The sequence below is a fragment of the Salmo salar genome, chromosome ssa27 (assembly GCF_905237065.1).
Source record: "Salmo salar chromosome ssa27, Ssal_v3.1, whole genome shotgun sequence".
Lineage (NCBI taxonomy): Eukaryota > Metazoa > Chordata > Actinopteri > Salmoniformes > Salmonidae > Salmo > Salmo salar.
Window position 1 is genome coordinate 33,383,164 of NC_059468.1, and position 27,960 is coordinate 33,411,123.

The 27,960-nt window shown below is 45.1% G+C and overlaps 1 protein-coding gene across 1 annotated transcript; it reads right to left on the minus strand.

Annotated features, from left to right (window-relative positions):
- Window positions 1–1,231: 1,231 nt before the first annotated feature.
- Window positions 1,232–27,849, minus strand: LOC123730919 (extensin-like). Its single transcript, XM_045709529.1, has 2 exons — window positions 27,693–27,849; window positions 1,232–3,018 (listed from the first exon to the last, which is right to left on the minus strand). The coding sequence occupies exons 1-2, from the start codon at window positions 27,847–27,849 to the stop codon at window positions 1,232–1,234; spliced, it is 1,944 nt and encodes a 647-aa protein (XP_045565485.1).
- Between the last annotated feature and the right edge of the window lie 111 nt (window positions 27,850–27,960).

Sequence of the window (27,960 nt, forward strand, 5' to 3'; positions counted from 1 at the left end):
TAGTTTACTGTCATTATTCTGAAGTTCTGTTTGGTTCCTAGTGAATACACTCCTTGGTTCAGTGTTGAGGCTGGGTAGTTTACTGTCATTATTCTGAAGTTCTGTTTGGTTCCTAGTGAATACACTCCTTGGTTCAGTGTTGAGGCTGGTAGTTTACTGTCATTATTCTGAAGTTCTGTTTGGTTCCTAGTGAATACACTCCTTGGTTCAGTGTTGAGGCTGGGTAGTTTACTGTCATTATTCTGAAGTTCTGTTTGGTTCCTAGTGAATGCACTCCTTGGTTCAGTGTTGAGGCTGGTAGTTTACTGTCATTATTCTGAAGTTCTGTTTGGTTCCTAGTGAATACACTCCTTGGTTCAGTGTTGAGGCTGGGTAGTTTACTGTCATTATTCTGAAGTTCTGTTTGGTTCCTAGTGAATACACTCCTTGGTTCAGTGTTGAGGCTGGTAGTTTACTGTCATTATTCTGAAGTTCTGTTTGGTTCCTAGTGAATGCACTCCTTGGTTCAGTGTTGAGGCTGGTAGTTTACTGTCATTATTCTGAAGTTCTGTTTGGTTCCTAGTGAATGCACTCCTTGGTTCAGTGTTGAGGCTGGTAGTTTACTGTCATTATTCTGAAGTTCTGTTTGGTTCCTAGTGAATACACTCCTTGGTTCAGTGTTGAGGCTGGTAGTTTACTGTCATTATTCTGAAGTTCTGTTTGGTTCCTAGTGAATACACTCCTTGGTTCAGTGTTGAGGCTGGTAGTTTACTGTCATTATTCTGAAGTTCTGTTTGGTTCCTAGTGAATACACTCCTTGGTTCAGTGTTGAGGCTGGTAGTTTACTGTCATTATTCTGAAGTTCTGTTTGGTTCCTAGTGAATACACTCCTTGGTTCAGTGTTGAGGCTGGTAGTTTACTGTCATTATTCTGAAGTTCTGTTTGGTTCCTAGTGAATACACTCCTTGGTTCAGTGTTGAGGCTGGTAGTTTACTGTCATTATTCTGAAGTTCTGTTTGGTTCCTAGTGAATACACTCCTTGGTTCAGTGTTGAGGCTGGTAGTTTACTGTCATTATTCTGCAGTGATTCAAATAGCCTCATTGTGTAGTGATATGGATTATGGTAGTGGGCAGCAGTGGAGGCTGCTGAGGGGAGGAAGGCTCATAATAATATCTGGAACGAAGCCAATATAATGGCATCATGTATGTGTTTGGTGTATTTGATAGCATTCCACTAATTCCACTCCAACCATTACCCTGAGCCCCTCCTCTCCAATGAAGGTGCCCCCCTGTGGTGTACAGTTTGTAAGGTATAGTCCTCCACAGACAGTACAGAGTAGAGGGGAAGAGCAGGGTGGCAATGAGAAGAGTAGTGTTGCAGTGGGAAGGGCAGGGTGGCAGTGGGAAGAGCAGGGTGGCAGTGGGAAGAGCAGTGTGGCAGTGGGAAGAGCAGGGTGGCAGTGGGAAGAGCAGTGTGGCAGTGGGAAGAGCAGGGTGGCAGTGTGGCAGTGGGAAGAGTAGTGTTGCAGTGGGAAGGGCAGGGTGGCAGTGGGAAGGGCAGGGTGGCAGTGGGAAGAGCAGGGTGGCAGTGGGAAGAGCAGGGTGGCAGTGGGAAGAGCAGGGTGGCCGTGGGAAGGGTAGGGTGGCAGTGGGAAGAGCAGGGTGGCAGTGGGAAGGGCAGGGTGGCAGTGTGGCAGTGGGAAGAGTAGTGTGGCAGTGGGAAGGGCAGGGTGGCAGTGGGAAGAGCAGGGTGGCAGTGGGAAGAGCAGGGTGGCAGTGGGAAGAGCAGTGTGGCAGTGGGAAGAGCAGGGTGGCAGTGGGAAGAGCAGGGTGGCAGTGGGAAGAGCAGGGTGGCAGTGGGAAGGGCAGGGTGGCAGTGTGGCAGTGGGAAGAGTAGTGTGGCAGTGGGAAGGGCAGGGTGACAGTGGGAAGAGTAGGGTGGCAGTGGGAAGGGCAGGGTGGCAGTGGGAAGAGTAGGGTGGCAGTGGGAAGAGTAGGGTGGCAGTGGGAAGAGCAGGGTGGCAGTGGGAAGAGTAGGGTGGCAGTGGGAAGAGCAGGGTGGCAGTGGGAAGAGTAGTGTTGCAGTGGGAAGGGCAGGGTGGCAGTGGGAAGAGTAGGGTGGCAGTGGGAAGAGTAGGGTGGCAGTGGGAAGAGCAGGGTGGCAGTGGGAAGGGCAGGGTGGCAGTGGGAAGAGTAGGGTGGCAGTGGGAAGGGCAGGGTGGCAGTGGGAAGGGCAGGGTGGCAGTGGGAAGAGTAGGGTGGCAGTGGGAAGAGCAGTGTGGCAGTGGGAAGAGCAGTGTGGCAGTGGGAAGAGCAGTGTGGCAGTGGGAAGAGCAGGGTGGCAGTGGGAAGAGCAGGGTGGCAGTGGGAAGAGTAGTGTTGCAGTGGGAAGAGCAGGGTGGCAGTGGGAAGGGCAGGGTGGCAGTGGGAAGAGCAGGGTGGCAGTGGGAAGGGCAGGGTGGCAGTGGGAAGAGCAGGGTGGCAGTGGGAAGAGCAGGGTGGCAGTGGGAAGAGCAGGGTGGCAGTGGGAAGGGCAGTGTGGCAGTGGGAAGGGCAGGGTGGCAGTGGGAAGAGCAGGGTGGCAGTGGGAAGAGCAGGGTGGCAGTATGAAGAGCAGGGTGGCAGTGGGAAGGGCAGTGTGGCAGTGGGAAGGGCAGGGTGGCAGTGGGAAGAGCAGGGTGGCAGTGGGAAGAGCAGGGTGGCAGTGGGAAGAGCAGGGTGGCAGTGGGAAGGGCAGGGTGGCAGTGGGAAGAGCAGGGTGGCAGTGGGAAGAGTAGTGTTGCAGTGGGAAGGGCAGTGTGGCAGTGGGAAGAGTAGTGTGGCAGTGGGAAGGGCAGTGTGGCAGTGGGAAGGGCAGGGTGGCAGTGGGAAGAGCAGTGTGGCAGTGGGAAGGGCAGGGTGGTAGTGGGAAGAGCAGGGTGGCAGTGGGAAGAGCAGGGTGGCAGTGGGAAGAGCAGGGTGGCAGTAGGAAAATCAGGGTGGCAGTGGGAAGAGCAGTCTTGCAGTGCCAGGGGTTACAGGCTCTGCAGGCCTGCAGAGCTAATATGTTAAATTAGCCATTGTCTTCAATGTGGAGGTAAGATATTTTAGTATATCCTTTCCTCCACCCCCTCATTCCAAAAGTTTTGATCTCACAATAACAGGTTATAGTAATACAGTGGAGGGTAGCTGTGGCTGGCATGTTGCCATAGTGACAGCGGCTGGGCAGTAGAAGGAGGGGGGATTCCAGTGCAGTGGTTGTTTGTTCCCACTGGGACACGTCGTGGGACCCTGGACATCAGCCCACCCCGCCTCATTCCTCCCGTAGTCAACGTGGCGTCCTTAATCCCACACACAAACACACTCTACACACTCATGCAGCCCCCAACGCTGCTCCCAATCCCCCATCCCCCAATCCACCCATGCTGTCCTGGCTGCCCATTGACCTGATTTCTCTCCCTACCTACCTACCTACCTACCTACCTCCCTCTCTCCCTCCCTCTCTCCCTCCAACATTCCCTCCCTCTCACCCTCCCTTCATCTATCCAGTCACACTCTGATCCGTCAGCTTTCAAATGAACCTGTAACCCCACTCAAGAGATTCATCAAGTTCCTCACTACACACACACACACACACACACACACACACACACACACACACACACACACACACACACACACACACACACACACACACACACACACACACACACACACACACACACACACACACACACATAACTCACTCGCTCGGACTCACTCACATATCAACCAAAGCCCATTTTATATACATGAAGTCTTAAAGCCGGCCAGATCCAGACAGTCTTCTGGTGTCCTCAGATTGGGAATGCTTAAGAAAAGCATGTCACACTAGTGGTATTAGTGGCAGATACTTTATCCAACCAGGAGAATGCTCAGATGACACTGCCACCCTGGATGTATTTGCACTGGGCGGCCCTGCATGTACTCACTTCTTACTCCGTTATATTTCCTCTGCTGATGTTTCCAGAACCAAAATAACGCATGACGGCTAATCCATTTAGTTGTTTATAGAGGTTTTTTCCTCTTTCTACTTTTCAAGAGCATGGCCAAGTAGAAAAGCAGGGTCCTTGTCTCCAAGCGCTAGTTGGTCTGATTGAAGCTGGGCCTCCCGCTGTTCTACCTCTGGAAATAAATAAAAACACTGGTAATCTCCAAAGACTGTTCTCAACACACTTCCTAAAGACGGGTACTAGGGAGGAGGAGCGGATACTTTCCTCAGATCAGGTCCGCCTGTAGCCCCATCTCTCTCTCTCGGTCTCTCCTCTGTCTCTCTCGGTCTCTCTGTCTCTCTCTGTCTCTCGGTCTCTCTCTCTCTCTTTCTCTCTCTCTCTCTCTCTCTCTCTCTCTCTCTCTCTCTCTCGCTCTCTGTGTCTCTCTCTCTCTCTGTCTCACTCTCTCTCTCTCTCTCTCTCTCTCTCTCTCTCTCTCTCTCTCGCTCTCTGTGTCTCTCTCTCTCTCTCTGTCTCTCACTCTCTCTCTCTCTCTCTCTCTCTCTCTCGCTCTCTCTGTCTCTCTCTCTCTCTCTCTCTCTCTCTCTCTCTCTCTCGCTCTCTCTGTCTCTCTCTCTCTCTCTCTCTCTCTCGCTCTCTAACTGTGTCTCTCTCTCTCTCTCTCTCTCTCGGTTTCTCTCAGTCTCTCTCTGTCTCTCTGTCTCTCTCTCTCTCTCTCGGTCTCTCTCTCTCTCGGTCTCTCTCTCTCTCTCTTGGTCTCTCTCTGTCTCTCTCTTTCTCAGTCTCTCTCTGTCTCTCTGTCTCTCTCTCTCTCTCTCTCTCGGTCTCTCTCTCTCTCTCTCTTGGTCTCTCTCTGTCTCTCTGTCTCTATCTCTCGGTCTCTCTCTCTCGGTCTCTCTCTCGGTCTCTCTCTCTGTCTCTCTCTCGTTCTCTCTCTGTCTCTCTCTCTCGGTCTCCGTCTCTCTTGGTCTCTCTCTCTCTGTCTTTCTCTCTCTCGGTCTCTCTCTCTCTCTTTCTCGGTCTCTCTCTGTCTCTCTCTCTTTCTCGGGCTCTCTTTGTCTCTCTCTTTCTCGGTCTCTCTCTTTCTCTCTGTCTCTCTCTCTCTCTCGGTCTCTCTCTCTCTCTCTCTCTCTCTCTCTCTCGGTCTCTCTCGGTCTCTCTCTGTCTCTCTGTCTCTCTCTCGTTCTCTCTCTGTCTCTCTCTCTGTCTCTCTCTCGTTCTCTCTCTGTCTCTCTCTCTCGGTCTCCGTCTCTCTTGGTCTCTCTCTCTCTGTCTCTGTCTCGGTCTCTGTCTCTCTCGTTGTCTCTCTCTCTCTTTCTCTCTCTCTCTGTCTGTCTCTCTTGCCCCCCATCAACGCTGTGCTCCACTTCTCTTTGTTATTTGGGAGCTCGTTCAGCTGTTGGCCGCAAAGTCCACTGTGTTTGAGGGAGAGGGAAGGAGAAAGAGGGGAGATAAGGAAAGAGTGAGGGAAGCAGAGTAGAAAGGCTGTAAAGAGTGAACATCAAACTCTCTCTCCCTTCATCTTCCTCTGTAAAAAAAAAAGTTCACTCCTTTCATCATTCTCTCTCTCCCCTATCTCTCGCTCTCTATCTTTCTCCCTTACTTCCCCCTCTCCATGTCTCTCTCTCTCTCTAACACAGATAATGTCACTGATATGACCAGTGTGAGACATTTCTCCCCAGCCACAGCTAAGTGACCAATGGTTTAGAGGGCCCTATCCCTCTCTGCCTGTCACCCACCCACCCAGTTCTGACACCTAACCCCCTTAATGGACATGTAGCCAGCCTCATCAGACAGATGGGAGGTGATGGACATGGGCTGATGAGATGAGGGGTGGTGGTGGAGGGATGGAGGGGTGGAAGGATAGAGTGATGCGAGGTGGAGGGGGGTATGTGTGGAGGGTGGGCATGGATGGATGGTTGATAGGATGTGTGTGGGTAGACCATCGCTCTTCCAAGCTAATTTGCCCATGATCTTGTATTCTAAAGAGGAAGCTCCCATGAGGTCCATTGTCATGTGAATCCACATCAATGGGACTGCAGTAGAGGGAGTCAGAGGTTTTCAGTTCCTTGGCGCCCACATCACAAGGACTTGACATGGACCAACAACACCACCACTCTTGTCAACGCAGCTGAAGAAAGTTGGCATTCCACCCCAGGTCCTCTCCAAATACTACTGCTGCACCATCGAGAGCATCCTGACCGGTTACATCACAGCCTGGTACGGGAATTGCTCTGTCCATGACCGCAAGGCCCTCCAGCGGGTGGTGAAGATAGCCCAGTACATCTACTTGAAACAGTGCCTGAGGAAGGCCCAGAGCATCATCAAGGACCCCACACACCCCATGAACTATTCCCTTCCTTTCTGTCAGGTAGACTGTATCCAACCATGAGGTCTGATACCAACAGAGGCAGTTTCTATCTCCAAGCCATCAGACTGCTGAACCCTTGAACTGGACTGACCACCTGCTCTGATTCTCCACACATATTCACTTTTCTGTGTGTGTCTCTCTCTCACACACACACACACACACACACACACACACACACACACACACACACACACACACACACACACACAGAGAGAGTCTTGAACAACTAACCTTGTGTGGACACACTATTTAGTCCCATTCAAAATCCTATTTTCCCTAACCCATACCGTAACCCTAACCTCAACCCTAACTTTAACCCGAACATCTAACCATAAGCCCAAACCTAATTCTAACACAAATTCTAACCTTAACCCTAAACCCCCTAGAAATAGCATTTGACCTTGTGAGGACTAGGAAAATGTCCTCAGTTGGTCAAATTTTTGTTTGTTCACTTTTCTTGTGGTGACTCCTGGTCCTCACAAGTATAGTTAAACACGTCCACATACACACACACATAAAAACTGCTACCAGCAAACTCTTATTATTGCAAAAAATGGCACAATTTAAACACTATGCCACCTTCCCCAAAATGTGTAAATATTGGACTATAAATTGTGCCTTCCTGTATTACACTGGGCAAAAATGTTTCTTCTATTCTATTGAAACATTTATCAAGTATAATATATTATTGTTGTTCCATTGTCCAGAAGGAACCTGCAAGTAAACATTTAGTTGGACCATGCATATCCTGTACATACCACTAATACAACTCTAAAGAAACTCTGTGTATCTATATAGATGTAAAAAGGTGCATGTTCCTTTGCCTGTTTAAAGAAAATAGTATTTCCTACTGTGTCTATTTTTTTATTCATCCAGGTCTAAATCAACACATCAGCTGTTCAAAGAAGAAACACGACCTCTGTATTGAATAACACGAGAGGCCAAAGTGACTATCTCTGTGTTGAATAACACGAGAGGCCAAAGTGACTATCTCTGTGTTGAATAATGTGAGAGGCCAAAGTGACTGTCTCTGTGTTGAATAACACGAGAGGCCAAAGTGACTATCTCTGTGTTGAATAACACGAGAGGCCAAAGTGACTATCTCTGTGTTGAATAATGTGAGAGGCCTAAGTGACTGTCTCTGTGTTGAATAACATGAGAGGCCAAAGTGACTATCTCTGTGTTGAATAACACGAGAGGCCAAAGTGACTATCTCTGTGTTGAATAACACGAGAGGCCAAAGTGACTATCTCTGTGTTGAATAACGTGAGAGGCCTAAGTGACTGTCTCTGTGTTGAATAACACGAGAGGCCAAAGTGACTGTCTCTGTGTTGAATAACACGAGAGGCCAAAGTGACTATCTCTGTGTTGAATAACACGAGAGGCCAAAGTGACTATCTCTGTGTTGAATAATGTGAGAGGCCAAAGTGACTATCTCTGTGTTGAATAACACGAGAGGCCAAAGTGACTGTCTCTGTGTTGAATAACACGAGAGGCCAAAGTGACTATCTCTGTGTTGAATAACACGAGAGGCCAAAGTGACTATCTCTGTGTTGAATAATGTGAGAGGCCAAAGTGACTATCTCTGTGTTGAATAACACGAGAGGCCAAAGTGACTGTCTCTGTGTTGAATAACACGAGAGGCCAAAGTGACTATCTCTGTGTTGAATAACACGAGAGGCCAAAGTGACTATCTCTGTGTTGAATAATGTGAGAGGCCAAAGTGACTATCTCTGTGTTGAATAACATGAGAGGCCAAAGTGACTGTCTCTGTGTTGAATAACACGAGAGGCCAAAGTGACTATCTCTGTGTTGAATAACACGAGAGGCCAAAGTGACTATCTCTGTGTTGAATAACACGAGAGGCCAAAGTGACTATCTCTGTGTTGAATAATGTGAGAGGCCTGAGTGACTGTCTCTGTGTTGAATAACACGAGAGGCCAAAGTGACTGTCTCTGTGTTGAATAATGTGAGAGGCCAAAGTGACTATCTCTGTGTTGAATAACACGAGAGGCCAATGTGACTGTCTCTGTGTTGAATAACGTGAGAGGCCTAAGTGACTGTCTCTGTGTTGAATAACGTGAGAGGCCAAAGTGACTGTCTCTGTGTTGAATAACGTGAGAGGCCAAAGTGACTGTCTCTGTGTTGAATAACGTGAGGCCAAAGTGACTATCTCTGTGTTGAATAAAACGAGAGGCCAAAGTGACTGTCTCTGTGTTGAATAAAACGAGAGGCCAAAGTGACTGTCTCTGTGTTGAATAACACGAGAGGCCAAAGTGACTGTCTCTGTGTTGAATAACATGAGGCCAAAGTGACTGTCTCTGTGTTGAATAACATGAGGCCAAAGTGACTGTCTCTGTGTTGAATAACATGAGGCCAAAGTGACTGTCTCTGTGTTGATTAACATGAGGCCAAAGTGACTGTCTCTGTGTTGAATATCATGAGTTCAAAGTGACTGTCTCTGTGTTGAATATCATGAGTTCAAAGTGACTGTCTCTGTGTTGAATATCATGAGTTCAAAGTGCCTGTCTCTGTGTTGAATATCATGAGTTCAAAGTGCCTGTCTCTGTGTTGAATATCATGAGTTCAAAGTGACTGTCTCTGTGTTGAATATCATGAGTTCAAAGTGACTGTCTCTGTGTTGAATATCATGAGTTCAAAGTGACTGTCTCTGTGTTGAATATCATGAGTTCAAAGTGACTGTCTCTGTGTTGAATATCATGAGTTCAAAGTGACTGTCTCTGTGTTGAATATCATGAGTTCAAAGTGACTGCTAGAGCTCTTCAGAGACATTGAGTGGAGGGCTGGAGCAGCAGGTGTCATTTTGTCCTACATGAATCAGGGTTATGTCAGAGAGTTCATTGAAGCTGTTATTATAGGTAATATGCACCCCTTCACAATTATTACATGGGATGGGAAAAAGAGAGGGGGAAGAAAACCTGAGAGTGGTTTGCAGCCAGAACTCCTTATCTGTTAAATATGTATTGGACGTTAATTGGGATTCACTGGCCGTTAATAGAGCTTTGATTAACAAGAAATCAGCCCTCCTTCCTATATGTAATTAAACGCTTCTTGAACCACTTAATCGCGAGTGTCCTCAAATTGTTTTAGAGTGGCGGTGGGGACGTGGAAAACCCACGCTCCTTAGGGACAGGGCGTTCAGTGTTGAAAGCGGTTGAGCTTACATCAGATTCCACAGATGACTGGGTACACGTTCATCCAGAGTAAATGTCCCTTGATTCATCCGGAAAAGTCCATATACTTTTGTTTTCTGTTCCAAAGGTGAACTTGTCTCCAAGGGATGCCCTTGGTTGTTGGAGCTAAATGTCACAACATGAATGTGTAATAACAAACATGAATGTGTAATAACAAATATTAACGTGTAATAACAAACATGAACATGTAATAACAAATATTAACGTGTAATAACAAACATGAACATGTAATAACAAACATGAATGTGTAATAACAAACATGAACGTGTAATAACAAACATGAACGTGTAATAACAAACATGAACGTCTAATAACAAACATGAACGTGTAATAACAAACATGAATGTGTAATAACAAACATGAACGTGTAATAACAAACATGAACGTCTAATAACGAACATGAATGTGTAATAACAAACATGAATGTGTAATAACAAACATGAATGTGTAATAACAAACATGAATGTGTAATAACAAACATGAATGTGTAATAACAAACATGAATGTGTAATAACAAACATGAATGTGTAATAACAAACATGAATGTGTAATAACAAACATGAATGTGTAATAACAAACATGAATGTGTAATAACAAACATGAACGTGTAATAACAAACATGAACGTGTAATAACAAACATGAATGTGTAATAACAAACATGAATGTGTAATAACATAAACATTCATGTGTAATAAACATTTATGTGTATCTGAAGAGTTGGTGTATGTCTTTGAATGTGGTTCTAGGTTGAGATATTGCATGTGCTGGTACAGTATTATATATGTAATCAAAACCACAAGCCGTAAACAGTAATAATTCCGCTTTATAAAATAATTGCATTTTCATGGCTACTCTCACACATCCACTCGCTTCTTTCCTTCGTTGGAGAGAAAAAATAGTACCCCAGTGTATTATGGTAAGCGTTGGGACTGTGTAGAAATATTTACTCCTGTTGAGATGATGGCTTTGTTAGTGTCTTTCTCCTCCAGACCACCATCCAGCTCTTTGTGTGTCTGCCTGGGGAACCTGCATGGAGGGCTACAGACACCAGCCAGTAGGACCTCCTTGGCCCCTTGGCCTCATTGGGGTGTTCCCATTGGCTTATCTAGTTCTTTACGTGTTATGATAGAGTGTGACTCTGTGCTGGTTTGGGGTGTGTGGGAGGTTTAGGCTCCTCCCCTGCCTTTTGTCATATTCATGTGATTTATAGGGGGTGTTGTTGATGCACAAAAGTTTGATGAGATACTGTTGTCATCCCATGAATAGATGCATAGTCCTTGTCTCCTGAGTTCTGTTTCTCAGTCTCAACTTAAACTTTTCTATTGAGTAGTGAAATTGGGGATGCTAGGGTCAAGAATTGACCTGTTTTACAGAGAGCATCCTCTGTGGTTTAGACCACCAGTATCTAACTAATTCCCATAACACACTCTGATCTGTTCAAATTCTTGGGTGATTTCTTTCACTTTTGTGTTCTCCTTCTCCCTGGTCGTGTATGTTCTGTTGTTCTGCTGGCTGGTGGTTGCCGCAATCCACGGCAGCATCACCAATCCCTGTAGCATTCTTATTGAGTGAAGTTTCTCTTCCTCCACTTGCTGAATCTGTTTCAGGAGATTATCGAGTTTGCTATTTGGGTCACAGCTTGTTCTCTGTCTCCTGTGTCCATGTGCTAGCAACCATGTTCTATTTTACCCTGTGATATGACTGGCTGGATATAGAAAAGCTAGAAAGGAGAAGATTTCAATCAGGAGCAGGAAGGAAGCCAGCCAGACAGTGCAGTATTTACTACCATGTTTCTTCTCTCTTCAGAGCAGAACTATCTATCATATCAGACACCTTCAACCCTAAGAACCAGCGGGTTCCTCTGACTGGAGGGAAATCATTACTTGGGTAAACAATAATTAATTGAGTGGTTACTGTTAACAAAATAACGAGGAATCTACAAGGATTCGATGGCAGTATGGTTGCAAAGACACACACACACACACACACACACACACACACACACACACACACACACACACACACACACAACACACACACAGCAGAGTATGTTTGCTGGGTAGAAATAGCAGTTAATCCTCTGGATCCTGGGAGAGACTGTGGTTCTGCCTGGAGGATAGGACTAGGAGAGACAGTATGAAGTGTTAGTCTCTGCAGGGCTGCATGGTTTTCAGAGGCCCCTCCATAGATGAAATGATTTTATGATTTAAAGCCCCGTTTCCCCACTTGAGGCATGAAATGTAAGTTCATGTTACGGTTGGGGGTGATTTATTTTATTGCTCTTGAGCTTTTCATGTATTTTCGTCTCTCTGCATTCAGATGGAATCGTAGGGGTCTGTCAGATGGTGTGAGTGAGTGAGTGAGTGAGTGACACAGAAAATCATATAAAATTCTAATATCCAACAGCCTTATGAAGGAAATATTGCATTTGTCACTCAATATCTAAAAGTGTAAAAGACACACTATTATGTCACCCTCATGTTGATTTACCGTGATACCGGCTACCATACTGGCGCTCCATCTATGTAGTGCACCCCCTCCCTACAACAATCACCTGTATCATCAACAGCTGAAAGGTTTGATACCTTTTTACATGGTACAACTGTGTCCTGTTTTTATCCACTGGTAGCTTCCTCTACTTACTGATTAATCATGACAGTGATGACAAATGTGACGTTGACTGAATAATAAACAACAATATTTCCGGACAACAACACAAGCTCTTGACAAGGTGATGTGAGAACACACTGCCTCAATTTGTCCGATGTAATTACGGAAAATGACCGAATTTGTTTTCAAGAGGAGCTTGTAAGATCCATGGCACCCCAGGTGGTCACATAATTAAAAACATATTTCTTCATACTTACAGACCCTCAGCGAACAGCTGTTTCGAGAACTTGCAGGGATTTCAAAATAGGACATGTCTTTATGCGTGTGTTCGTGCGCGCACGTGTGTGTGTGTGTGTGTGTGTGTGTGTGTGTGTGTGTGTGTGTGTGTGTGTGTGTGTGTGTGTGTGTGTGTGTGTGTGTGTGTGTGTGTGTGTGTGTGTGTGTGTGTGTGCGCGCTCTGCTCACTAAAGGTGAGTCTTTCGGAAGTGAACTTCTCTCTCGTTATACACAGTGCCTTCAGAAAGTATTCATACCCCTTGACCTATTCCACATTTTGTTGTGTTACAGCCTGAATTCAAAATTGATTAAATATATATTTTTCTCTCACCCATATACACACAATACCCCATAATGTCAAAGGGAAAACATGTTTTTAGAAATGTTTGCAAATTTATTGAAAATGAAATACAGAAATATCAAATTTACATAATAATTCACACCCCTGAGTCAATACATTGTAGAAGCACCTTTGGCAGTGATTACAGCTGTGAGTCTTTCTGAGTAACTCTGTAAAAGCTTTCTACACCTGGATTGTGCAACATTTGCCCTTTATTATTTAAAAAAGCTCTGTCAAGCTCTGTCAAATTGGTTGTTGATCATTGCTAGACAACCATTTTCAGGTCTCGGCACAGATTTTCAATTAGATTTAAGTCAAAACTGTAACTCAGCCACTCAGGAACATTCACTGTCTTCTTGGTAAGCAACTCCAGTGTAGATTTGGCCTTGTGTTTTATGTTATTGTCCTGCTGAAAGGTGAATTCATCTCCCAGTGACTGGTAGAAAGCAAACAGAACCAGGTTTTTCTCTTTCTCTTTTGCCTGTGCTTAGCTCCATTAAGTTTATTTTTTATCCTGAAGAACTCCCCAGTCCTTAACGATTACAAGAATACCCATAACATGATGCAGCCACCACTATGCTTGAAAATAGGGAGAGTGGTAAGCAGTAATGTGTTGTATTGGATTTCCCCCAAACATAACACTTTGTATTCACGACATAAAGTGTATTGCTTTGCCACATTCTTTGCAGTATTACTTTAGTGCCTTGTTTAAAACAAGATGCATGATTTAGAATATTTGTATTCTGTATTTTGTATTCCTTTTTATGATATATTTGTATTAATTATTTTCACTCTGTCAATTAGGTTAGTATTGTGGAGTAACTACAATTTCATCGATCCATCCTCAGTTTTCTCCTATCACAGCCATTAAACTCTGTAACTGTTTTAACATCACCATTGGCCTCATATTGTATGGACATGTTGAATGCACCGAGCTGTCTGTTTAAACTACTAGCATACAGCTCGGACACCCATGCATACCCCACAAGACATGCCACCAGAGGGCTCTTCACAATCCCCAAGTCCAGAACAGACTATGGTAGGTGCACAGTACTACATAGAGCTATGACTACATGAAACTCTATTCCACAAGTAACTGATGCAAACAGTAGAATGTGATTTAAAAAACTGATACAAATACACCTTATGGAACAGCGGGGACTGTGAAGAGACACACAAACAGACACAGATAGACACACACACACACACACACACGTACACATGGATTTTGTGTTGTAGATATGTGGTAGTAGAGTAGTGGCATGAGGGCACATACTTAATGTGTTTTAAAATCTGTTTTTTAAATTGTATAATAATTGCCTTAATTTTGCTGGACCCCAGGAAGAGTAGCTGCTGCCTTGGCAGGAACTAATGGGGATCCGTAATAAACCCCAGGAAGAGTAGCTGCTGCCTTGGCAGGAACTAATGGGAATCCATAATAAACCCCAGGAAGAGTAGCTGCTGCCTTGGCAGGAACTAATGGGAATCCATAATAAACCCCAGGAAGAGTAGCTGCTGCCTCGGCAGGAACTAATGGGGATCCATAATAAACCCCAGGAAGAATAGCTGCTGCCTTGGCAGGAACTAATGGGGATCCTTTATAAATACAAATGCAAATGGTTGAATCCCTGAGCGGGTTCCCTCCTCTCCGGCATCTGAGTTAGGAAGGACACCTGTATCTTTGTAGTGACTGGGTGTATTGATAAACCATCAAATCAATTGAATACAGTATATACATATGAGATGAGTAAAGCAGTATGTAAACATTATTAAAGTGACTAGTGTTCCATTATTAAAGTGACCAGTGATTCCATGTCTACATATATGGGGCAGCAGCCTCTAAGGTGCAGGGTTGAGTAACCGGGTGGTAGCCTCCTAGTGACAATGACTAAGCCCAGGGTAGGGTACTGGGTGGAGGCCGGCTAGTGGTGGCTATTTAACAGTCTGATGGCCTTTAGATAGAAGCTATTTTTCAGTCTCTCGGTCCCAGCTTTGATGCACCTGTACTGACCTCGCCTTCTGGATGATAGCGGGGTGAACAGGTTGTGGCCTTCCTGTGACATCGGGTCCTGAAGCTGTCCTGGAGGGCAGGCAGTGTGCCACCGGTGAGGTGTTGGGCAGACCGCACCACCCTCTGGAGAGCCGTGCTGTTGTGGGTGGTGCAGTTCCCATACCAGGCGGGGATACAGCCCGACAGGATGCGCTCAATGGTGCATCTGTAAATGTTTGTGAGGGTCTTAGGGGCCAAGCTAAATTTCTTCAGCCTCCTGAGGTTGAAGATGCGCTGTTGCGCCTTCTTTACCACACTGTCTGTGTTGGTGGACCATTACAGATTGTCAGTGATGTGTATGCTGAGGAACTTGAAGCTTTTCACATTCTACATTGCGGTCTAGTCGATATGGATAGGGCCGTGCTCCCTCTGCCATCTCCTGAAGTCCCCGATCAGCTCCTTCATTTTGCTGACGTTGAGGGAGAGGTTATTTTCCTGGCACCACTCTGCAAGGGCCCTCACCTCCTCCCTGTAGGCCATCTCGTCATTGTTGGTAATCAGGCCTGCTACTGTTGTGTCATCTGGTGGTTGAGTTGGAGGCATGCATGGCACACGGTCATGGGTGAACAGGGAGTACAGGAGGGGGCTGAGCATGCACCCTTTTGGGGCCCCTGTGTTGAGGATCAGCATAGTGGAGGTGTTGTTTCCTACCTTCACCACCTGGGGTTGGGCCGACAGGAAGTCCAGGATGCAGTTGCACAGGTCGGGGTTCAGACCCAGGGCCCCGATCTTAATGATGAGGAGGGTACTATGGTGTTGAAGGCTGAGCTGTAGTCAATGAACAGCACTCTTACATAGGTAAGAATGCTGTTCATTGAACAAGATGGCTCCTACAGAGATGGTCGCCTCGCTTCAGGTCCTTAGGAAACTATGCAGTAATTCGTTTTTTAATCTATTATTTCTTACATCGTTAGCACAAAATCTCAAATGGTATTACATACAGCCGGGAAGAACTATTGGATATAAAAGCGACGTCAAATTACCAACATTACAACCAGGAATATGACTTTCCCGAAGCGGATCCTTTGTTTGGACCTCCACCCTGCACATGGAATCTTGTCCCTGAGGCCGACCCAAAACAACGCGGTCGCTGCAGTAGAGGCAGACGGACGGCCTACTGGTCAGACTTAGAAGGCGAGCACACCATCCACCGCTTCCGAGCATATTACTCGCCAATGTCGAATCTCTAGACAACAAGGTGGATGAAATTAGGGCACGAGTTGCCTTCCAGAGAGACATCAGAGATTGTAATATTCTCTGTTTCACGGAAACATGGCTCACTCGGATATGTTGTCAGAGTCAGTACAGCCACCGGTTTCTTCACGCATTGCGCAGACAGAAACAAACAACTCTCTGGTAAGAAGAAAGGCGGGAGTGTATGCCTTATGAATAACGACTCATGGTATGATCAGTATACAGGAACTCAAGTACTTTTGTTCACCTAGAATTCCTTACAATCAAATGCTGACCGCATTATCTACCAAGCGAATTCCCTTCAATTATAGTCATAGCCGTGTATATCCCCCTCCCAAGCCGATACCTTGATGACCCTGAAAGAATTTCAATGGACTCTATGTAAACTGGAAACAATATTTCCTGAGGCTGCATTTATTGTAGCTGGGTATTTTAACAAAGCTAATCTGAGAACAAGGCTTCCTAAAGCATATCGAATACGCGTCACGGGCTGGTAGCATTCTGGACCATTGCTACTCTAACTTCCGCGATGCATACAAAGCCCTCCCCTGCCCTCCCTTCAGAAAATCTGACCATGACTCCATTTTGTTGCTCCCAGCCTATAGACAGAAACTAAAACAGGAAATGCCTGTGCTCAGGTCTATCCAATGCTGGTCTGACCAATCGGATTTCACGCTTCAAGATTGCTTCGATTGCGTGGACTGGGATATGTTCCGGGTAGCCTCAGACAATAACATTGACGTATACGCTGACTCAGTGAGCTAGTTTATTAGTAAGTGCATCGGTGATGTTGTACCCACTGTGACTATTAAAACCTTCCCTAACCAGAAACCGTGGATTGATGGCAGCATTCGTGCAAAACTGAAAGCACGAGCCATCGCTTTTAATCATGGCAAGGTGACTGGAAACATGACCGAATACAAACAGTGTAGCTATTCCTTCCGCAAGACAATCAAACAAGCAAAGCGTTAGTAAAGAGACAAAGTAGAGTCGCAATTCAACAGCTCAAACACGAGACGTATGTGGCAGGGTCTACAGTCAATCATGGATTACAAAAAGAAAACCAGCCCCGTTGCGGTCATCGACGTCTTGCTCCCAGACAAATTAAACAACTTCTTTGCTCGCTTTGTGGACAATACAGTGTCACTGACACGGCCCACTACCAAAGCCTTTGGGCTCTCCTTCACTGTGTCCAACGTGAGTAAAACATTTAAATGTATTAATCCTTGCAAGGCTGCGTCCTCAGAGCATGCGCAGACCAGCTGGCTGGTGTGTTTACGGCCATATTCAATCAATCCCTATCCCAGTCTGCTGTGCCCACGTGCTTCAAGGTCCACAGACGACGCAATCGCCATCACACTGCACACTGCCCTATTCCATCTGGACAAGAGGAATACCTATGTAAGAATGCTGTTCATCGACTACAGCTCAGCATTTAACACCATAGTACCCTCCAAACTCATTATTAAGGTCAAGACCCAGGGTCTCGACCCCGCCCTGTGCAACTGGCTCCTGGACTTTCTGACGGGCTGCCCCCAGGTGGTGAGGGTAGAAAACAATAGCTTCACCCCGCTGATCCTCAACACTGGGTCCCCACCAGGGTGCGTTCTCAGCCCTCTACTTTACTCCCTGTTTACCCATGACTGCGTGGCCATGCACGCCTCCAACTCAATCATCAAGTTTGCAGACGACACTACAGTGGTTGGCTTGATTACCAACAACGACGAGACGGCCTACAGGGAGGAGGTGAGGGCCCTCGGAGTGTGGTGTCAGGAAAATAACCTCTCACTCAATGTCAACAAAACAAAGGAGATGATCGTGGAATTCAAGAAACTGCAGAGAGAGCACCCCCCCATCCACATCAACGGGACAGTAGTGGAGAAGGTGGAAAGTTTTAAGTTCCTTGGCGTACACATCACGGACAATCTGAAATGGTCCACCCACACAGACAGCATTGTGAAGAAGGTGCAACAGCGCCTCTTCAACCTCAGGAGGCTGAAGAAATTTGGCTTGTCACCTAAAACACTCACAAACTTTTACAGATGCACAATCGAGAGCATCCTGTCACGCTGTATCACCGCCTGGTACGGCAACTGCTCCGCCCACAACTGCAAGGCTCTCCAGAGGGTGGTGTGGTCTGCACAACGCATCACCGGGGGCACACTGCCTGCCCTCCAGGACACCTACAGCACCCGATGTCACAGGAAGGCCAAAAAGATCATCAAGGACAACAACCACCCGAGCCACTGCCTGTTCACCCTGCTATCATCCAGAAGGCGAGGTCAGTACAGGTGTATCAAAGCGGGGACCAAGAGACTGAAAAACTGCTTCTATCTCAAGGCCATCAGACAGTTAAACAGCAATCACTAACACAGAGTGGCTGCTGCCAACATACAGACTCAAATCTCTGGCCACTTTAATACATTTAATAAAAGGATTTAATAAAGGTATCACTAGTCACTTTAAATAATGTCACTTTAATGTCTACATATCCGACATTACTCATCTCATACTGTATTCTTGCCTATGCCGCACGGCCATCGCTCATCCATATATTTATATGTACATATTCTTATTCATCCCTTTATATTTGTGTGTATAAGGTAGTCGTTGTGAATTTGTTACCTGTTAGATATTACTGCACTGTCGGAACTAGAAGCACAAGCATTTCGCTAGACTCGCATTAACATCTGCTAACCATGTGTATGTGACCAATAACATTTGATTTGATTTAGTATTCCTCTTGTCCAGATGGGATAGGGCAGTGTGCAGTGTGATGGCGATTGCATCGTCTGTGGATCTATTGGGGCGGTATGCAAATTGAAGTGGGTCTAGGGTGACATGATCCTTAACTAGCCTCAAAGCACTTCATGATGACAGAAGTGAGTGCTACGGGACGATAGTCATTTAGTTCAGTTACCTTTGCTTTCTTGAGTACAGGAACAATGGTGAATATCTTGAAGCAAGTGGGGACAGCAGACTGAAATAGAAAGAGATTGAATATGTCTGTAAAAAGTTTAATTAATAACTTCACCATGCTCAAAGTCTTTTTTAGTTTTTAGTTTACCCATGAAACAATAGGTGCCCTTCTTTGCGATGCATTGGAAAACCTCCCTGGTCTTGTGGTAGAATCTGTGTTTGAAATTCACTGCTCGACTGTGGGACCTTACAGATAATTGTATGTGTTGCAGTGGAGGTTGTTGGGAGGAGATATAGGAAGACGGGCTCTTTGTAATGGCTAGAAAGGAGTAAATGGAACGTCAAACGTAGTTTCCATACGTTTGATGTGTTTGATAGCGTTCCATTTACTCCATTCCAGCCATTACAACTGGTGTGTGGGGTACAGAGAAGAGGTAGTCATTCATGTTTAACACTATTGTTGCACACAGAGTCCATGCAACTTATTATGTCGCTTGTTAAGCACATTTTTAGTCTTGAATGGATTTAGGCCATAACCAAGGGGGTTGAATACTTATTGACTCAAGTAATTTCAGCTTTTAATTTTTTATTAATTTCTAAACATTTTGAAATACATAATTCCACTTTGACATTATGGGGTATTGTGCGTAGGCCAGGGACGAAAAATCTCAGGCTGTAACACAACAAAATGTGGAAAAAGTCAAGGGGTGTGAAAACTTTCTGAAGGCATTGTATATGCCTAGGGTTAGGGATAGGCCAAGGGTTAGGGATGGGGCTGGGGTTACGGTTAGTTGAATATATATATAAACCATCCATAGGGAACTATCCAAATAAAATGTTACCCTGTTCTCTTAAATTCAGTATATGAGATTGATACTGACAGTATATGCACCAACAAGATGGATTTAGTTCTGTGAAGAAGCAGGAAGAGAACAACCCCTTTGGTCTGTAAATCCTTCCACAGTGGTGATGTCAGAACAATGTTAACATCTGATCCTCCGTAAGGTCTACGTTACAATCTTTTCGTCAGGACGGAAATTAACATCTCTCTTTCATGCTGTGCATATTCAACATTTCCATAAATGAAACACTGGGTAGCCTACATTGTAGAAGATCAATCTCATTGTTTAATTCCAAGAGTATATTAGCACTTTTTGTTAAACAATTATTCATGTAGAATACATTGAATATTGTAGAATACATTGAATATTGTAGAATACATTGAATATTGTAGAATATATTGAATATTGTTTTTGTGCGTTGGCCTGTGAGTCACAACAGAAGGAATTTATTATAAATAATTGTGAGCATGTGGTGGAAGTTGGACAAATGGTTTGTTCATCCCTCAGCTGGTCATTTGTGGTGGGCTAGAACACAAGTGGAGAGACATACAGAGAGAGTGGAAGAGAAAGATAGGAGGGAGAGAGAAGCAGGGATGGAGAGAGAGAGAGAGAGGAGAGAGAGAAATATAGAAGTAGAGAGGGAGAGAGAGAGAAAGATAGGAGAGAGAGAGAGATAGGAGAGAGAGAGAAGCAGGGATGGAGAGAGAGAGGGAGGGAGAGAGAGAAATATAGAAGTAGAGAGGGAGAGAGAGAGAGAAAGAGAGATAGGAGAGAGAGAGAGAGAATGATAGGAGAGAGAGAAAGAGAGAGAGAGAGAAAGATAGGAGAGAAAGAGAGAGAGAAAGATAGGAGAGAGAGAAAGAGAGAGAGAGAGAGAAAGAGAGAGAGAGAGAAAGAAAGAAAGAGAGAGAAAAAGAGAGAAAGAGAAAGATAGGAGAGAGAGAGAGAGAGAAACATAGGAGAGAGAGAAAGAGAGAAAGAGAGAGAGAGAAAGATAGGAGAGAGAGACGAGAAAGATAGGAGAGAGAGAAAGAGAGAAAGAGAGAGAAAGAGAGAAAGATAGGAGAGGAGAGAGAGAGATGAGAGAGGAGAGAGAGAGAGAAAGATAGCGCTCGAGGTCTTCTGATTCTCCAACACTAATCCTGTGCCAATTAGTTTGAGCCCAGGAGGGCCGGGTGTAATGGCGCAATACGGAATTATCACGTTCCTCTTTTACACTCTATTCCGCCATCAAATTAAATATGAGGAGACCCGTGAACAATGTCTTATTAAAATCAACAATTGACCTCCTCTTTGTTCGCGCCGCTTGTTCAATTAAACAAATGTGTACATCAAAAACGTTCTTGGCTTCGCAGCTTCGCGAAAGTCACCTGGTTCAAGAAGAATTATATCCTCGCACTGCGCTCCGTTTCTCTGAGCTCTTTATTCTCTTCTTTGTAGCTTTGAAGATTCCAGCTGAATCACAGGGAGCCCTTTGTGAAGGCCACGACAAATTACAATGATGAGTGCCGTGTCGTGTCACAATGCAATGTTTATAATAGATAAAGTCCCAGTAGTGTGTGTTGTGACTGATATGATTTCTTGCTCACTGCTATGACAGAGAAGACTAGGCTAAGGGGGGTTGGAGGTGTGTAATGGGGGAAGAATGTTATTTTCAAGAGGTGGAGTGGGAAATAATGTTTTTTCAAGAGTCTTAGATATCCTAAATTGTTAATTGTCTTCCTTTGTAATGGGAAGAAAACAGGTCCTCCTCTACTCACCACATTGAGGATTAGCCTTGAGCCAATAATCTAAAGTGAAACAAAGAACAGGTGAAACCTACAGTATTTAATGTGTGTTCATTTCTTTCAGAATGATTTTATAGTTTTCCCTGTACTTCAGTCTCTTTATTTTCAGGGATACTCTATGTAGAAAATTAGCTCTCTGGCAAAATCTGGCACATTTACAGTAATGTGGATCCATGTCTATTGTCATGTGGAACAGAAATGTGGATCCATGTCTATTGTCATGTGGAACAGAAATGTGGATCCATGTCTATTGTCATGTGGAACAGAAATGTGGATCCATGTCTATTAACCTAGGCAACACTTTATTTGGATAGTCCATCTGTAGACGCTCTACAGACTGTATCTTTTCAAGTAACTATCTACTAACATTAACCCTAACCTTAACCCTTACCCTAACCCTAACCCTTATTCTAACCCTAAATGTACCCTTAGCAAGCAGTTGCTTATCAACAGATAGCTAATTGATAGTATGACCATCTGTAGAGCATCTACAGATGGACGATCCTGAACCTTCCAAATAAAGTATGACCTAATAACCTGAAAGTGAAACTCCAAAGCCTTGTTTATGCTATAAAGGCAACCCTGTTGATCCTTTGAGCCCGAAGCTGAAAATGCAAACGTGCTCTGTCACATAGAGGGTAGCCATGTTTTGGAGGCACTAGTATAATGTTTTGGAGGCACTAGGATAACGTTTCGTTGGCACTAGGATAACGTTTCGTTGGCACTAGGATAACGTTTTGGAGGCACTAGTATATCATTTTGGAGGCACTAGGATAACGTTTCGTTGTCACTAGGATAACATTTTGGAGGCACTAGTATATCATTTTGGAGGCACTAGGATAATGTTTTAGAGGCACTAGGATAACCATTTTGGAGGTACTAGGATAACGCTTTGGAGGCGCTAGGATAACGGGGAGATTTGTAGATGTGAAGAGTATGAAATGGCCCCTCTGAGACATGAAGTGAGAGAACACACACTCACAGAGAGGGTGTGTGTGTGTGTGTGTGTGTGTGTGTGTGTGTGTGTGTGTGTGTGTGTGTGTGTGTGTGTGTGTGTGTGTGTGTGTGTGTGTGTGTGTGTGTGTGTGTGTGTGTGTGTGTGTGTGTTTGTGTTCACGCTGCTATTTGGACCTGTCAGCTCCCTGAAGAACGCTGCCACAAGTTTCAACACTTCTGTCAACACTTCTGTCATCAACAGGGAAGGAGGGCTGGATTGTGTTTCCAGTATACAGCTCAGAGTGGTTAGAACAATGCCTCAGAGTCCAGTCTGTGGTGTTGATGTTTGTCTTGTCTTCTAGTTCCTTCTGTCTGTCAAAGACAAACAACAGATTATAAATCCCTCACACATTTTCAAACTGCTGTGACAAAAAAATATATATAATAATTTCATACATTCATTCATTCATACAAGTCACAGTATTCTGACAACTCCATTCCACCTATGCAAGCCAGAAAAGTCAGAATACTGGCTATCACTAGATAGTAATGTAATATCACTAGATAGTAATAGATCGTAGTATTATCGATCGATATATTATAATTATAAAGTATATTCCATTTGCAGAGGCTTTCTTTCAAAGCGACTTACAGTCATGCGTGCATACAATTCATGTATCATTGGGCCGGGAATTGAACCCACAATCCCTTTATCTACCCTTCCCCTAAGTGATTTGTGACTACAGGGTTTGGTATCATGTACTATACTGAACCCTGTGAACCCTGATCCCATTGCCCTCTCCCTCGCTCTCTTCGTCTCTCCGTCTCTCTCACTCGTTCCCTCTCAAATCAAATCAAATCAAATTGTTTTAGTCACATGCGCCGAGTACAACAGTGAAATGCTTACTTACGAGCCATTAACCAACAATGCAGTTAAAAAAAATATGGATAAGAATAAGAAATAAAAGTAAAAGTAACAAGTAATTAAAGAGCAGCAGTAAAATAACAATAGCAAGACTATATACAGGGGGGTACCAGTACAGAGTCAATGTGCCGTGCAGTAGCTTGCCATGCGTTAGCAGAGAGAACAGTTGCTGATAACATATTCCAGTCTGTGCTAGCAAAACAGTCCTGTAGCTTAACATCTGCTTCATCTGCCCAATTTTTTTATTGATGGCTGGAGTCATTGACAATTTTTAGGACCTTCCTCTGACACCGCCTGGTATAGAGGTCCTGGATGGCAGGAAGCTTGGCCCCAGTGATGTACTAGGCCGTTCGCATTACCCTCTGCTGTGCCTTGCGGCTGGAGGCCGAGCAGTTGCCATACCAGGCAGTGATGCAACCAGTCAGGATGCTCTCGATGGTGCAGCTGTAGAACCTTTTGACGATCTGCCAAATCTTTTCAGTCTCCTGAGGAGGAATAGGTTTTGTCGTGCCCTCTTCACCACTGTCTAGGTATGCTTGGACCATGTTAGTTTGTTGGTGATGTGGATACGAAGGAACTTGAAGCTCTCAACCTGCTCCAATGCAGCCCCGTCAATGAGAATGGGGGCGTGCTCGGTCCTCTTTTTCCTGTAGTCCACAATCATCTCCTTTGTCTTGATCACGTTGTGAGAGAGGTTGTTGTCCTGGCACCACATGGCCAGGTTTCTGACCACCTCCCTATAGGCTGTCTCGTCGTTATTGGTGATTAGGCCTACTACGGTTGTGTCATCGGCAAATTTAATGATGGTGTCGTGCCTGGCCGTGCAGTCATGAGTGAACAGGGAGTACAGGAGGGTACTGTGCACGCACCCCTGAGGGGCCCCTGTGTTAACCTGTTAGGGCTAGGGGGCAGTATTTGCACGGCTGGATAAAAAAATGTACCCGATTTAATCTGGTTACTAATCCTACCCAGTAACTAGAATATGCATATACTTATTATATATGGATAGAAAACACTCTAAAGTTTCTAAAACTGTTTGAATGGTGTCTGTGAGTATAACAGAACTCATTTGGCAGGCAAAACCCTGAGACATTTTCTGACAGGAAGTGGATACCCGATGTGTTGTATTACCTTTAAACCTATGCCATTGAAAAACACAGGGGCTGAGGAATATTTTGGCACTTCCTATTGCTTCCACTAGATGTCACCAGCCTTTACAAAGTGTTTTGAGTCTTCTGGAGGGAGATCTGACCGAACAAGAGCCATGGAACGATGATGGCCCATTAGACACCTGGCGTGCGAGTTCATGTTGGGTACCCTCGTTCCAATACGTTATAAAAGAGAATGCATTCGTCCACCTTGAATATTATTCATGTTCTGGTTAAAAAAGGCCCTAATGATTTATGCTATACAACATTTGACATGTTTGAACGAACGGAAATATATTTTTTCCCCTCGTTCATGAAGTGAAGTCCGGCGGGCTTAGATCATGTGCTAACAAGACGGAGATTTTTGGACATAAATGATGAGCTTTTTTGAACAAAACTACATTCGTTATGGACCTGTGATACCTGGAAGTGACATCTGATGAAGAGAATCAAAGGTAATGGATTATTTACATAGTATTTTCGATTTTAGATCTCCCCAACATGACGGCTTGTCTGTATCGCAACGCGTATTTTTCTGGGCGCAGTGCTCAGATTATTGCAAAGTGTGATTTCCCAGTAAGGTTATTTTTAAATCTGGCAAGTTGATTGCGTTCAAGAGATGTAAATCTATAATTCTTTAAATGACAATATAATATTTTACCAATGTTTTCTAATTTTAATTATTTAATTTGTGTTGCTGACTTGACTGCCGGTTATTGGAGGGAAACGATTTCCTCAACATCAATGCCATAGTAAAACGCTGTTTTTGGATATAAATATGAACTTGATAGAACTAAAAATGCATGCATTGTCTAACATAATGTCCTAGGAGTGTCATCTGATGGAGATTGTAAAAGGTTAGTGCATCATTTTAGCTGGTTTTATGGTTTTGGTGACCCTGTCTTTGAATTGACAAAACATTACACACAACTCTTGTAAATGTACTGTCCTAACATACTCTAAATTTATGCTTTCGCCGTAAAACCTTTTTGAAATCGTAAAACGTGGTTAGATTAAGGAGATGTTTATCTTTCAAAGGGTGTAAAATAGTTGTATGTTTGAAAAATTTGAATTTTGACATTTATTTGGATTCAAATTTGCCGCTCTTGAAATGCACCTGCTGTTGATGGAGTGCACCACCCATAGAGGTTAAGGGTCAGCGTGGCGGATGTGTTGTTACCACCCTTACCACCTGGGGGCAGCCCGTCAGGAAGTGCAGGATCCAGTTGCAGAGGGAGGTGTTTATTCCCAGGGTCCTTAGCTTATTGATGAGCTTTGAGGGCACTATGGTGTTTAACGCTGAACTGTAGTCAATGAATAGCATTATCACATAGGTGTTCCTTTTGTCCAGGTGGGAAAGGGCAGTGGGGAGTGCAATAGAGATTGCATAATTTGTTGATCTGTTGGGGCGGTATGAAAATTGGAGTGTGTCTAGGGTTTCTGGGATAATGGTGTTGATGTGAGCCATGACCAGCCTTTCAAAGCACTTCATGGCTACAGACGTGAGTGCTACGGGTCGGTAGTCATTTAGGCAGGTTACCTTAGTGTTCTTGGTCACAGGCACTAAAAACATGTTGGTATTACAGACTCGGACAAGGAGAGGTTGAAAATATCAGTGAAGACACTTGCAAGTTTGTCACCGCATGCTCAGAGTACACGTCCTGGTAACCCGTCTGGCCCTGTGGACTTGTGAATGTTGACCTGTTTAAAGGTCTTATTCACATCGGCTGCGGAGAGCGTGATCACACAGTCTCCTGGAACAGCTGGTGCTCTCATGCATGTTTCAGTGTTATTTGCCTCGAAGCAAGCATTGAAGTAGTTTAGCTTGCCTGGTAGGCTTGTGTCACTGGGCTGCTCTCGGCTGAGCTTCCCTTTGTAGTCTATAATGGTTTCCAAGCCCTGCCTCATCCTACGAGTGTCAGAGCCGGTGTAGTATGATTCGATCTTAGTCCTGTATTGACGCTTTGCCTGTTTGATGGTTCGTCGGAGGGCATAGCAGGATTTCTCATAAGCTTCCGGGTTAGAGTCCTGCTCCTTGAGAGCGACAGTTCTAGCCTTTAACTCAGTGCGGATGTTGCCTGTAATCCATGGCTTCTGGTTTGGGTATGTATGTACAGTCACTGTGGGGACGACGTCATCGATGCACTTATCGATGAAGCCAGTGACTGATGTGGTGTACTCCTCAATTCCATCGGAGGAATCCCAGAACAGAACATATTCCAGTCTGTGCTAGCAAGACATTAATGTCTGCTTCATCTGAGCACTTTTTTTTATTGATCTAGTCACTGGTGCTTCCTGCTTTAATTTTTGCTTGTAAGCAGGAATCAGGAGGATAGAATTATGGTCAGATTTGCCAAATGGAGGGCGAGGGAGAGCTTTGTATGCATCTCTGTGTGTGGAGTAAAGGTGGTCCAGAGTTTTTTCCCCTCTGGTTGCACATTTAACATGCTGATAGAAATTTGGTAGAACGGATTTAAGTTTCCCTGCATTAAAGTCCCCGGGTACTAGGCGCACCGCCTCTGGGTGAGCGTTTTCTTGTTTGATTATGGCAAAATACAGCTCATTCAATGCTGTGTTAGTGCCAGCCTCAGTCTGTGGTGGTATGTAAACAGCTATGAAAAATACAGATGAAAACTCTCTAGGTAGATAGTGTGGTCTACAGCTTATCATGAGAAACTCTACCTCTGGCGAGCAATAGCTTGAGACTTCCTTAGATATTGTGCACCAGCTGTTATTTACAAAAATAAGTAGTCCGCCGCCCCTTGTCTTACCAGACGCCGATGTTCTATCCTGCCGGTACAGTGTATAACCAGACAACTGTATGTTGATAGTGTCGTCGTTAAGCCTCTTTCCCCCTCTTTCTACCTCCCTCTCGCTTTCCCTCTTTTTCTACCTCCCTCTCTCTTTCCCTCTCTTTTTACCTCCCTCTCACACCCTTTTCCCCTTACCTCCTCCTGGTACTCCCGTCGTGCCCATGTGACTATGACTATGACCATGTGACCATGACCTTGTCAGCAGTGTCCCCCCCAGCGAGGGTCCCCCCAGGAGGCTTGGGAGAATTCCACGAAAAAAACAAGGGGCCAAGAGGGACTGAGGTATCGGCCCCCTCTGTACATTCCACTGCTTGCCTTCTTCCTTCTCCTCACGCGCCCTGCTGTCAGGCCAGATAACTCCCCAGGCAGGGCCTAGGGGGCTGGGGGAGGCAGAAGGGGCTGCAGGGGGCCAGCTGGAGGCTTCTGGGTCCCTGGCCCCATCAGTCCTGTACTCTGTTCTGTACACCTCCATGCTTCTGCGTGTTGCTGTTCCCCCTCAGGCCACACTCGCGCTGGGGATGGAGACGCAGATGCCTGGGGTGCCTGGGTCTCCCTGGGTCTCATTCTCCCTACGGCTCTCTTT

Bases quoted from the DNA above. Each gene is read 5' to 3' on its own strand.
- LOC123730919 (XM_045709529.1), bottom strand. From the start codon at position 27,849: ATGGAGGTGTACAGAACAGAGTACAGGACTGATGGGGCCAGGGACCCA. The intron at 3,019-27,692 runs GCAAGCAGTGGA...TTAACATATTAG, and splicing joins GCGTGAGGAGAAGGAAGAAG to CTCTGCAGGCCTGCAGAGCC.